This window comes from Chiloscyllium plagiosum, unplaced genomic scaffold (genome assembly GCF_037043375.1).
Source record: "Chiloscyllium plagiosum isolate Xiang-an unplaced genomic scaffold, Cpla_swu_hap1 HiC_scaffold_14, whole genome shotgun sequence".
Taxonomy (NCBI): domain Eukaryota; kingdom Metazoa; phylum Chordata; class Chondrichthyes; order Orectolobiformes; family Hemiscylliidae; genus Chiloscyllium; species Chiloscyllium plagiosum.
Genome location: NW_028270152.1, coordinates 23,605,566 through 23,619,112, shown reverse-complemented (window position 1 = coordinate 23,619,112; position 13,547 = coordinate 23,605,566). Strand labels below are relative to the sequence as shown.

At 40.1% G+C, this 13,547-nt stretch overlaps 1 protein-coding gene across 1 annotated transcript in view; it reads right to left on the bottom strand.

Moving 5' to 3' along the window:
- Positions 1 to 600: 600 nt before the first annotated feature.
- The window catches only part of LOC122559247 (calcium/calmodulin-dependent protein kinase type 1-like), a 191,659-nt gene continuing 178,712 nt past the window's right edge, over positions 601 to 13,547 (bottom strand). Inside the window, exons 8-12 of the mRNA XM_087994172.1 lie at positions 12,262 to 12,374; positions 9,247 to 9,325; positions 8,805 to 8,892; positions 7,428 to 7,566; positions 601 to 4,629 (exon numbers count right to left, since the gene is read on the bottom strand). Coding sequence (XP_087850298.1) covers positions 4,517 to 4,629; positions 7,428 to 7,566; positions 8,805 to 8,892; positions 9,247 to 9,325; positions 12,262 to 12,374 — 532 coding nt within the window. The 3' untranslated portion in view covers positions 601 to 4,516. The remainder of the gene's footprint in view (positions 4,630 to 7,427; positions 7,567 to 8,804; positions 8,893 to 9,246; positions 9,326 to 12,261; positions 12,375 to 13,547) is intronic.

The window sequence follows — 13,547 nt, the reverse complement described above, 5'->3', positions numbered from 1 at the left end:
AAAGAGGGTAGGAGAATCACAAAGCTGTCAAATTGTCACAGAAACACAGTTGGTTCAAGTAAAGTCTTTTAGAGACAGACACCTGCTCCCCTTAACCAGTCAGGCCGGGCATGGGACTCCAGATCCTCAACAATCTGTTTGCTGACACGGTGATATCAAATCTACTGAAACTCAAATCTCAACACTAACTGCTTAGGGGAACTAGCAATGGGCACTAAATCTTGCACTCACCAGCTTATATCCTGGAACTGAAAAAAAAGGAAAAGCAAATAAAAAAGGTACTTTTATTGCCCAATTGATTTCTGGTTATCCAACTCAAAATCAACTGGTCCACAATGTAGGTAAGTCATAAAGAGAAACAGGTCAGCAGAGTATGGAAATACCGGGCTGGAATACAACATGAATCTACAGTTTATAGTCTTTAATTCTTAACAACCATCAGGCCTAACAAAAACTACACAGCACAGCCATTAGAACTGAAAAGTCTGATTAATATTTCAGGTGTAAAGAATTTCCAGACAATAACACTGACCTCTGAAGAAAAATCTTAAACAGAAACATGAATCAATGTTTTCCTATGACAGATGCAAGTGGCATATGTTCAGAACATTTCGCTTTTATTTCAAGTTTCCAGCATTGCAACTCTTAAGTTTAATTTCTTTGGAAATTTAAAGTCTATCACAAAATCAAATACTATAACAATTTCACACAATTTAAAACCTCATTTTATGTCCAGAAATCACTCGAATACTGATATTTGATTACTGGCACATAACAGGAAGCTCATACCATGACTGCAATCTATCAAAAGAAAGGTTGGATAAACCATGACTGAAATGGGAAATCCAAAGTATCCCAACTACTGATGTCCAAGGTTTTGATGTTGATGTGAAACAGAATCAACGCTTCTTAGCCCAGAGTGCTACAAGACTTCTTTCCATTAAGTTATACATTCTCTCTCAACAAAGAAAAAGGGAAAATGTCAGCTATCTCAGCATATAGGCAAGATCACACAAAATATATCTTTCAGTAAAGCTACAGAATTGGTAAGCTCGAAGCACATGCTAGGAAAAACCTCATTCCAATCTCAGATTTCTTCTTGGAGCCTTCTTGATTTTTACAACGGTAAATTATCCAAATAAATCATAACTTCCTTACATTACAGAAGTGAATGTAATGATGGAACCAGAAGGAATGGGAAGAAGAACTACCTTTGCCTTGTTGGCTCATCACACTAATAGCTGCTACCAAAAGATGTCAGAGTACCCACTACATTGAAAAGGTTCTATAAGCTACTGAACTGTTTGCATGGATATGCTAGTAACCAGTGGCTAACTGAAGAGTTAACTGGTTCCAGCAATCACTTTGCATTTGTTTGAAACTAAGTACATAGCCAGGACAAAAATCAAAGATATTTTAAAAACCAATTTTAATATGGGTCAGGAATTTAATGAAGCTCATATTATAATATCAGTTCTAAGAGTCCAAAGTTTGTCAATGAATATTTTAGTATTTGATCCGATTGCTGCTAGGATCTACAGTTCAAGTTTCAGTATTGATCAGAATCTCCAAACATCTATCTCATGCCAGCACTACACATCATGTGGGGCATTACCAAACTTCAACTTAGTTTGTTGGCTAGTTGAGGGAAATTGGCCTGTTAAATAATCCATTGAACTTCAAACATTCTGAAACATTAGGACTTCCTTCAGGTAAATACTTATGGTAGCACACATTCAGAGTGTGCATTACAAGTATTTAATTGTTTTCTCTTAAACTTAAGTGAGAAAAGTGTTTATTTCCATAATCATCTGATGGTTGTCTATGGTCATGAAGAATTGGTTCATGATAGATAACCAGAAAATGTAAATAGCCCATTTAAATATAAAGCAAGGGCCTCTCTCAATAACAAAATTAACATTTCACTTTCTGACGTGGGGCAACTGGACTTGGAACATTAACTCTGCTTCTGTCTCCACAGATGATACTAGACCTGAGTTTCTTCAGCATTTTCTGTTTTTGTTTGTTTTGCATTTCATCTAATTAGAGTCTTAGCAGGTTAGCACGATACATACTGTTTCTCAGATTTAATTCTAAACAAACTGTATTTGACATTTTTCTTTTAATGGATGGAAAATCCCTTATTCATCTTTGCTCCTGGGCACTGCTGGAAAGCAATATGGTGAAAAACATATTGTTGAGATGGGTTGATGTGTGGCTAGCGTTTTACCTGAAGTCCAACTGAGTCACAATGACAGTGTTACTGAGTGCCAACCTAGGCCTGCAAGGTTAGAGAAGCTCCTGAATTTATGGATTTTAAAACACAATTCAAATTTAAAAACAGAATCTTCCAATATTCACAGAGACTTTCTCCATTCTTAAAAACAAGCTCTTCTGCTGTAGTGAGAACTCAATTTACCCTGTTAATCCACGAAGGGGATTGAACTTGGGTTTGTTAGAATTATAAAGTTCCAAACATAAAGTGCATTGGGCTCTTTAACCTTGTGTGTACTTGTAGTTGTATTGATGTTAACAGATGGTCCCAGTGTTACTCTGACAGCGGGCTCTTCAGATCCATCAACCGAGACACATCATGGTAAGTGAATCACCATCATGGGAAATATCTGATTCACTAATTTGTAAATATTTCACAGACCAGAGGAGATAATGTCAGCAGAAGCATTTTCCAGAAAGACTGCACTGCATTCTCCGGAAAGGTTTTGGAAGGAAAATAAGTGTCTTTGAGTAAATTGAGGAATTAAGGAAGCCATGAATGAAAACCTTCACAAAAATAGATGTCTACTTCTCTATATCTGATCCAGCTAAGACAGTAGGAAATATTAATTCCACTTACACCTCTAAATTTCTACATCTGATCCTGCTGAGAGAGTAGGAAATATTAATTCCACTTAACACCATATTGTGTGCTTATAAGTATCAATTGGGACAGGAAGTTAAAAGAGGTTTTTTTTCCCTGTGTAACTCTATGACTAATTAGCCCTTCTTGACATTTCAAACCTGCTAGTGTGCAATTTCATCAACTGACTAGAATTAAATCTGCAGTAAATAATGTAAAAATGTTCCAGAGGCTAAGGGTCATCTAGCTTTAAGAAAGTTCTAATTGTCCTGCAAGAAAATATCAAATATTTAAAAACAAAATGGAATAAACATCACTGATGTCCATATGTAATCTGATGAAGTTAACCTCTCCTTCATCTCTGACGTTACAAGGAGCTGATGAGAATCCAGGGGCTCAACAGCAGCCACTCACATTCTCAGTACCTTGTCCGCCATTCAGCTGAAAGTGTTCCAGCCAATCAGCATTCTTAAATGAGTAACTACTGAAGATCCACCAAGACAAAGTAAAAATGTACAAATGGTCTAATAAAAGCCACACGTTTTCTGTCTAAAATAATTCTACTGAAAAAATTCGCTGAGTTAATCAAATAGTACTGGTTGGCAAGTCTGAATAATTCCCAGAGCAGCACAATTTTATACAACTGTTTAAACAACTCCTTGCTTCGTAGGAGCCCTAGAAGCTCAACTTCAAAGCTATCCATTTATCACAAAACATTCTGGCTCTCGCAGCAGAGGTTCATGAAGCATTTCAATTAAGTACAAAGTGAGGTTAATCCCATCACCATCTGGGTTTAAGATTTTAAAAAAAGCTAAGGTGTGATCTCGAGACAGTCACAGATCATTTTGTGACAGTCCATATTAATTAATCTGCAAACTCAACTGACACAGGCATCCAGATGCCAATGTGAATGGGGCTTGGTCCCAATACAAGACATAATTTGAGTAAATTCATTATATGTATATATATATATATACACACACACACACACAACACAGCCTCAATATCAGGTCAAACCTGTGTGATATTTTTTGTGACACTTGGACCAATCCTCTTTCGATATCAGGGATGGTGTTCAAAGTATCAGCAACATTAAAACAGCTGTAATCTATAGGATGGGTTATCATAAAAAGGAAGAGAATGCAGGGTCAAACTCATCTGGATTTCAATATTTCAATTTATTGAGCCCGTTCTTAATTGAATTTTTTTATCGACCTAAAAATATCTTAATTGGAATTTTAAAATATTTAAAATATTTAGAAACCCTGTCTCAGGCTTTCAGCTGTCACAAAGATTTGACCTCGATGTGTATTCTATACCATCACTCTGTTTTGCAAGTAATTGGTTTCCAGGCATGGAATTTAAAATGCAAGCCGTGATCGAGTCTTATTGCTCCTGCATGTCACTTGCACTGTTTGCTTGCCCGTAGTATGCCCACCCCTCTCACCCGGAAGCAATAACCACATCACAGGGATCAGTTCACTGGCTCAACATTCTGAGGAATGGCAAAGTTTAAGAGCATTCAGAGGGGGCCCCAAGCACAAGGCTCTCGGGTAATCTGTGCTGAGAATGGAATGATTGTTACATTTAAAATAAAAACTGCTTCTGAGCCCAGGCTATGTCATGAATAACCGGTATGTTGATGGTCTCCATTTGCACTCAGACCCGGTTAGAGTAGTGGCAACTGTGAGAATGGTTGCTCAGCAAGTTTTGCTCCATTTGCACTTGAGAATGTGGCGAGGAGGGAAGAGGGCATTCATCACAGGGTGAACCTTGGAAATAAAAGCACACTGTTTCAGTCAGAAAATAGAACAGAATACAGAACAACCTCGACTATCCGAACGAGATGGATGGGAAGTATTTTGTTCGGATAATTGATTGTCCGGATAACTGATAACATTTTTACAGGACCTTGAGATCTTGTTCAGATAATCCAAAATTTGGATAATTGATGTTCAGATAACCGAGGAGAAAGTGAGGACTGCATGATTTCTGATGAAGGGCTATGCCCTTGGATGCTGCCTGACCTGCTGTGCTTTACAGCACCACACTCACGGTTCGGATAACTGAGGTTGTTCCGCATAACTAGAAGTAATCAGAAACAAACTATCCCAACTAAAATACAGCTTCTGTGTTCTGCAAGGACATTTGCTACATCAATAAAAATTTAAAATCAAATGTTGGTCCATAGTGCAAAATACATCTAGCCCCTGAGAAATTGAACTGCTGTTGTTGTTTGCGTGTCCAGATAAACAGAGCTGGTATTACTAAATGAAAACTCTTCAAGGCTGAGTTGGCTACAAGAGAACCCACTTAGTGGCAGAAGTTTCAAACTTAGTAAAGATCTGGCTAGATTTGGTAATCCTATATCTGAAGCAGGCAGGTCCACAGTATTGCAAGGCATTGTTAATGCCTGACCAGCCGGTCTCATTACATCAGGTTGCCTGGCAACAATAACAGACCACTGCAGCTGAAATCCTTCTCACGCAGTTCCAGATGACTCAAGGAACCAAATCCTGACAAACTAGGGCTGAGCAAACAACAGTGAGCTTACCAGTGTTCCATGCTGCTGCAATTTTCGGCAGTTAAATTCAAATGGTGCATCAACATTTTTGATTTGATTTGATATATTATTGTTACATGTACCTAGGTATAGTGAAAAGTTTTGTTTGTGTGCAACACAGGCAGATCATGTCATACAAAGTGCATGGGGGTAATAGAAGAGAGGAATACTTGTTAAATACAAGTTTAATTCAGGACTTCTTTGAAAATATCATGGTTCAGGCAGTTTGGTTTCTGTTAAGCTTAAATGTAACATGGAGTTTTAGCTCTGTCCAGAACAATTGGATTTCACTTCATATATAGTGATGAAATTGAAGAGTCAATTCATATTGCCAGCACTTCCAGTGCTGGAGATAACTGGTGACACCGAACTAAAGCAGATTTTGGGCAATGTAAAGTTAAATAGCTTTGCATTTCTCTTTTTAAAGTTTGAGTATTCGCCCACCTGCCTTAAAATGAACAGTAGGATAGATTGCATTTCTATCTCAGGGTTGAACACTTTTATGGTCATTAATTATTGGAGGCCTTAGGAAAGTCTGAATATTGTTCTCCCTTCCATGTTTATGCTCAGAACTCCCTATATTCCACCAGCTGAAGGGACAAAGTGTAACTTGAATTTTGGGATATGTTCATAATCTATATTTCGTGACTCCTTCAAACTCTCCCTTGTTCCCATCGCTCATTAGGGATCTAATTTACATCCCCTCACCACGGCATAGCATGGCTGATCATCATTACCTGTTGAAACAATGATGTAGCCCATGCCAAATGAAGCTTAATGAAATGCAACATTATGCCGCATTGGACAGTTTCAAGAACCTTTGAAGAGAGGTCAAAAAATCCTCTGTTCTTTTAGCACTTTGCTGCCAGACATCTGAAATGGGCAAAAAAACAGTATGGGATCTACGTAAGGTAAATCCAGCTCTAAGCTTCCTCAGGGTCTTATATAGGACAAAGCCTTAGCCTCTTAAAAGGTCACCAGTGCAGGAGTGAATGAGGGATCCACAACATTGCAAGCCCCCATTATCTCAGGTGGAGAGGTCAAGTCATTTTTGATACCGTATGAAGTGCAAGAAGGGTCAGAGTACTGCTTTACCCAATCCTGGGTCCTTTGCTCCAGGGATGGGGTATGGGGCATGTCTTTCTCCACAGAAGGTTGTAAAGCAATTTACCAAAGAGAATTCCCACACTAGAATGGGTCCTCACCATAATCAGTTAAAATGGGGCCGTTTCCCACCAGTTCTGCCTATTGCAACTATATTGGCACTGCCACCCATAGCACAACCAAATGTTCAGCATTATGAAAATAAAACAAAGAAGTGTCAAAGCTGGAACTCAAACAGAAACAAAACAGAACCTGCAAGAGAAGCTTAGAGGGTCTGGCAACATCAGTGGAGAGAAAGCAGAGTTAATGTTTTGAGCCCAGTGCCCCTTGAATGGACCCGAAATGTTGACTCTACTCTTCACAGATGCAGCAAGGCCTGCTGGACTTCTCCAGCAATTTTGCGCAGGAGCATGCTCAGACTCAAACTGGCCCTTATAAGACCAACTCTCCACTCAAAAAATATGGGGCGCACCTTCAAACATTCCCAAGGATATTGAAATTAAATCTGGAAAGGAGCTTTTCTTATAAAGGGAAGTCATTAACCAGCTTTTTCAATCTTACCCTATTATGGTCTGGTGGTGGAATAATTAATCCTGCCTGATTTTAACACTCTCAGCATACCCTTAGCCCAGCAGCTCTGTGGCATACATCAGTAGGTATGCACACTGATGAAGGAGGCCAGCGGTCAGAATACAAAGACCATGATTTTCCAATGGCCAAGCATTCAGAGCCATTGGTTTCTTAGTAAATTCCTGGAAGATCCAATCTACAATAGGAAGAGGACATCAATAATAGAGGTGGATGAAGTTCATAGCCTTTACACTTCCCAATTTGCACCCACTGCCAAAAACATATTCAGGAAGCAGTGGAGAAGCTTAGTCCAACATCTTCACAAATCCTTACCATTTTTTGAATCTCCCCCTGGCACCAGCAGTGTCCCATGGCATGGACTGGTTGGTGTGTTCTGCACTGACCCCTCCTGACTGGTGCCCAACTGCAGTTTCCTCATGTGACGTATCACAGCTGTGGCATTAAAAGCTTGCTGTCGGAAGACATTCAAAATAATAAGGTGTTACAAATGATGGTGGTGATCGAGGATAAGTGGACAAGTGATGGAAAGATAAAGAGGAAGACACAAACATGCTGAAAAACTATATATAGGAGGGCAATGAAGAATGTACACACCCCAATGAATAAGAAAGGATTCTGTTTCATTCCATGGGTTATCATACAATCTCTACAGCGTGAAAGCAGGCCAATCATTCCATCAAGTCCACACCAACCCTCCGAAGAGCATTCCACCCAGACCCAGCTACCTTATATCCCTGTAGCCCTGCATTTCCCATGGCCAATCCACCTAAGCTGCACATCTTTGGACTGAGAGAGGAAACCAAAATACCTGGACGAAACTAATGCAGACATGGGGAGAATGTGCAAACTCCACACAGACAGACAGTCGCCTGAGGCCGGAAGCAAACCTGGGTCCCTAGTGCTGTGAGGTAGCAGTCCTAACCACTGAGCCATGGAGCCTCCATGCCTCATTGTTTGCTGATGCTTCAACCTGAGCTGTTTCTCTCAGCAGTTTTTGTTAGTGCTTCTGTTCTCAGGTCAGGACAATGAGACAGGTCTCAAGAACATGAACTTGTACCATTCACATTATTCTGAACCACACACCAGCTATCACCAGAGAGAATGGATGCATAAAGATGCAACTCAACCTTTAATTAGGTAACTTTATTAAGCTCAGCAATTCAGTGATTCGAAGGGTGACCAGCCTCCTCCTGTGCTATACTCACTCAATGATAAACAGACTTCTTTTCATCAATCACTCCACAAAAAAATGAGTCTGAGGACAAAGACTCCATTCCCTGTCCCTAATTTACCTTCCTGAAAATCTCCCTATTCTTATCAGACTTAAGCGTTCCTTCATGTGGCTGGAGAGTTGTAGTTGAGTCAAAGCTTATATTCTCCTTGTCTACTACAAAACACATGCCCTGTCATGCAGAAGATAGATTTCCTGTCAGATTTCTTGTTTTTTTGAAATAGTGGATCCAAATTGCACAACTAGAGAGGAAATAAAACATGTTCCATTTAGGTTATTCATTAAATTGAAGACCTGGAGATATCATTTGCGTTGCTAAACAGATAGCCTGAACGATTAGTAGCATTACCCCCAAGCTGAAAAGATAGGAGTAAATCTGTATTAGATACAGATAGAACACTGAACAATTTAATAAGATACTGATAAAATTCTAAACAACACTGCTGTCAAGTACCTACCTTCCATTTACTTTTTGCAAAATTCTTTTTGATTTGGGCACTGACAGACTCATGGATGTTCTTATCTAATGCAGTATCACCAGCAATCCTGCAGGATCAAAGAAAAGGTCAGTATAAGAAAATGGACAAATGGAAACTGCTATTGTATGTGATAAATGAGCTCAATTGGTATTATCCAATATAATTATACAACAGGACACACAAATACAAGACCAAGATGGAAAATGCTCCATCTGGATCATTGTCATCTGGGTCCATGCACAGGACTTGTTTCGGCTTTTTTTTAAAAAATCTCCAACCCGCTACAATATTAATTAATCATTTTACGTTAATTCAGGAACTCCCTGCACCAACATTCCCTGTGTTTTTTTTCTCCTGGTGCACTCTGTTTGTGAACCTTTCATCAGCACAGACAATGAATACGATTCAGTTCAAACCTTACCATGGATGCTGCAAGGCTTGGTCACAGGTATAGCGCTTGTTTGGGTCTTTTTCCATCAAATGTTGAATAAAATCTTTCGCTGGATTGAAAATAATTTTAAAAAAACAGTAGTTATAAGATAGCTGGAGCTTTTCATGATTGGCATCCCAGCTAAATATTCCCATGAACAACTAAGCTCACAATGTGATATGAGGCTTTTGACAATCAACAGATTTCAGTCATTGCTGTCAGGGGAGATGGTGACTCAAGGATTTTCACAGGAAACAAGGGAAAGATAGGTGGATGAGTCCCTGCAGGTTACGCATTTTTAATCGCTCAATAACTGTGAAGAACCAGTTTTGAGGAAGGGTCACTGGACTTGAAAAATTAACTCTGATTTCTCTCCACGGACACTGACAGCCCTGTTGAGTTTCTTCAGCAATTTATATTTCTGTTTGTTTCAGATCTCCAGCCTCTTCAATTCTTTGTTTTTAAATGACTATATCCAGAACCTGTTGGTGTCATTACCATAAATCACACAAACATACACACTAAAAGAATAGGCCATTCAGCCCCTCTAACCTGTGCTGCCATTCAATAAGACCATGACAAATTCCACATTCATACTTACCCCCAATAACCTTTGACTCCCCTGCCCAACAAGAATCTATCAGCTTTGCCTTCAAAGTATTTAATAACGCATCCTCCAGCATCTTCTGAGGCAGAGGGTTGTAAAGCTGTACAATCTTCTGAGAGAAAAAAATTCCCTTCTTCTCTGACCTGACAGAATGCCCACTAAGATTAAAACAGTCCCCCCTCGTTTTGGGCTAAGGAAATAGGAGAACAGGAAACACACTTTCTGCCTCTACCTCGTCATGACCATTCAGGATCTTATAAAATTCAATCGAGTCACTCCTTGCACCTCGAAACTGCAGGGAAACAAGCCCATCTGTTTCACCCATGCTCATATGACAATCTACTTATACTAGGTGTCAGTCTGAACAGCCTATAGTCCATTAAACATGGAGGCCAAAACTGCACACAGCATATGAGATGTGTTCTCACTAATGCCCTGTATAACTGAAGCATAATATCCTTACTCTTACTCTAATTCCTTTCCTAATAAAGAACAGTATCCCATTAGTCTTGATTATGTGCTGCACCAGAATAGTAACATTTTGTTACCAGACTCTGACCCACATTTTCCATATTAACACTTTCTTCCTTTATCTTATCTCTAATTTTTGTTATACCTCATCCTTCCACATTCGTCCCCATGCTCCCACTATTTAGTTTAAAATACCATCTAATTCTCTAATTATACGATTTACAACACAGGTTGCAGCATGGTCAGGGTGTCTACCATCTCCACTTTCCCCAATGGCTCGGACTAGAGGAACCTTCTCTGGCACCAGTCTTTCAACTACGTATTTATTTCTATAATTCAATGAGCCCTTTGTCAATTTGCACAAACACAGGTAATAATCCAGAGGTAAAAACTTTAGAGCTTCTGTTTTTTTAATTTCATGCCTAGTGCCTCAGACTATGCAGAACCTCCCTCCTTATTCTGTTGATGCGGTTGTGTCTACATGGATCCGATCCCTCCCACTGCGTTCCTTGCAGCCCTGAGCAGATGTCTTGAACTCTGGCAGTGGATAGGAGACATAGCTGTACAGACTCTCACTCTTTGTTGCAGAGAACAGCAACATAGCAACAAATAGCACAAGGAATCCATGGGGAGATAACAGCTAGACATTGACATATCAGATCCAGATGGTCTGTATTGCAGGAAATACAGCTGGGGGAAACACACAAGCCTTAATTACTCAAAAAAAAACTTTGGAGAGAGGAATTATATAAAAGAGATGTACCGTGACAATTTGAATACTCTTTGTTCAATAAAGAGGAGTGAGCCAACAATTATAGGTGAATGCGTTACTTGAGTTGAATATCAATTGGGTGAGCTCATAATTAATAGCATGAAATAAACAAAACACTAATTAGTGTGGTCAGCACGGTTTTCTAATTGTCAGGCCATGTATAATTGATTTTGTTACATATCATGAATGTGCATAGTTATTTGCAGAGCGTTAGATAAAGTTCTGCAAAAGAATACTTGTTTCCAAAATTAAAGCCTGACTATTAAAGGGAACATAGCTGTAGCTGAGTGATTCAAAGGCAGAAAACAAGGGACACAGGGAAGTGGATAGTTTTCCAGCCCACTTGCTACAGGCATTACGTTGTGAAGGATCTGTGCTGGATCTCCTTTCTTTTAGGTGAATTGACCTCCCTGTTCATGTAGACACAGACACAGGACGAGTGGTGGTGGTCAGAGTGGGAAGGATGCACAGTGGGCTGAAGGGAAACAGTCCAGAGACTGTGGAGAGAGATGTCAGAGAATTGTGAACTGGGGAAAAGAATGGTGAAAGGCAATATACCACAGGAATAAAATCAAGAGAGGTATACTGCTGCAGCGTTTTAGTTTCAAAAGGTAGGAGTGTAGGAAACAAAGTTGTTGAAAAGGCAACAAAAATTCTAGACTTCATATGGGGCCTGGAATACTGAAACAAAGGAAGTGGTGTTGAATTTGTGTCTGATATTTCCAACAACGGCACCTTCTTATTTCTGATATTGGTTAGGCCACAGTCAGAAGAGAAAGCTATTTCTAATACACCACAAAAGGAAGAATCTTAGGTGAGATAGTGAAGATTTAAGAATGATACCAGGAACAAGAAGTCACGATGATAAATTGAGACTTTTCAGCACTGAAATAGAGAGGAGATCAAGCCTACAACTCTGTGAAACATTTTTCTAAGTGTCTTATTAAAGTAGTCCGGGAGCTAACATGGAGAAATACAATTGCTAGTCGATAAACACCATCGGTTCCTCTCACACTGATCATGATGGTATGTCACAGGCAGACATCTGCGAGTGCAAGTTGTTTATTGCCTTGCTTGTAAATTCAGTCCAAGACCCTCCACTGAGTGCACGACAGTAGCTAGATGTGTTCAGGATGATGTAGGGAGCAGAACCTACCTGAGTCTGAAATATCATCCCAATATGGAGAATCAAATTCATATTCGGCCTTTAGAATCTGCTCAAAGAGCTTTGCATCATTTTCATCGTAAAATGGAGGATAACCACACAACCTGAAGATGATGAGAGGGAGAAAGCAAAAGTCAATGGGCAATCTTCAGTAAACCCTTATTGTTTTGAGCAGTAGCAACTTAAAATTAAATATTACAACTTTGACCAGCCTTTCCACTCATTGCAGCAAAATATATTAAGGTTGATGAATGTAGAATTTAATTCTTTTTTTGGTGTTCAAGCTATGCAGCAGAGGTAAGTTTCAGGGAGTCCTTGCTTAACATTGTCCTGTTCAGTATTGCTTCACTTTAAAGTTGTTGTTGCTATTGGGGTCTGAAAGAAGCTGGAGTACTACAAGATTTGGTTAAAAACTGTTTGCTGAATTATTAGTCCCAGCTGTGATATTTCGAGGGACCCACCGCCTCTGTCTGACTGGTCGCCAGTCCTTCTGCCAGCCTTCTGATTTGTAGTCTTTCCATGTACTGCCTGAGCTTTACCTTGGGCACCCGCTTACCCAACAGACCACAACCTAACTGTTGCAGCCTGAGTGCCACTCAACACCCTGTCTGCCATCCAATGCCACCCCAATGTCCCCAGGACCTGCCCAGACATGACAGTACACCAGTCACAGTGTCCTCCTCTCTTACCCAGAGGGCAGCAGACGGGACTGAACGATTCCAGGAAACCCTCAATCTGCGTCAGGCTCGGGAGGCCTTACCAGTTCCCCTGCACTATCCCACCGGTGCAAGCACCCTGCAGCCCTGGTCAGCAGCCCAGAGAGAGAGGGAGAAAACACCAAGCCTAGCCGTTACCCACACCTTGCTGATTGCAGCCAGCAGAGGGGGTGGCCCCAGAAAGTTGGAGCTGAAGAGGACCCTGTGGGTGGTGGTAGCTGGAATAATGAACTCACTAAACAAAGGCCCCAATCAATGTCCACCTCAGACTCCACTCTCAGAAGGTCCACAACAGGCGATTCATGTGCAAATTCATTTTATTTTAACCGTTATTTAACAATAAGAATTTAAGTTACTGCATGTCATCTTCCATCAGGGTCCAGTAGAATGTGTTAATACTTTTTTTCCTGCAAAGGAAGGGCCTGTGGAACCTAACTCCCATCTTAATATTGATTCCCAGTCACGTAAAGCCACCTCACTTAAAGTTGGAATTTTCCAGAACGAAAATACAACTTTAAGTGAGAATTTCCAGGCCTACTCCACCTGTGCCACAATCCCCGA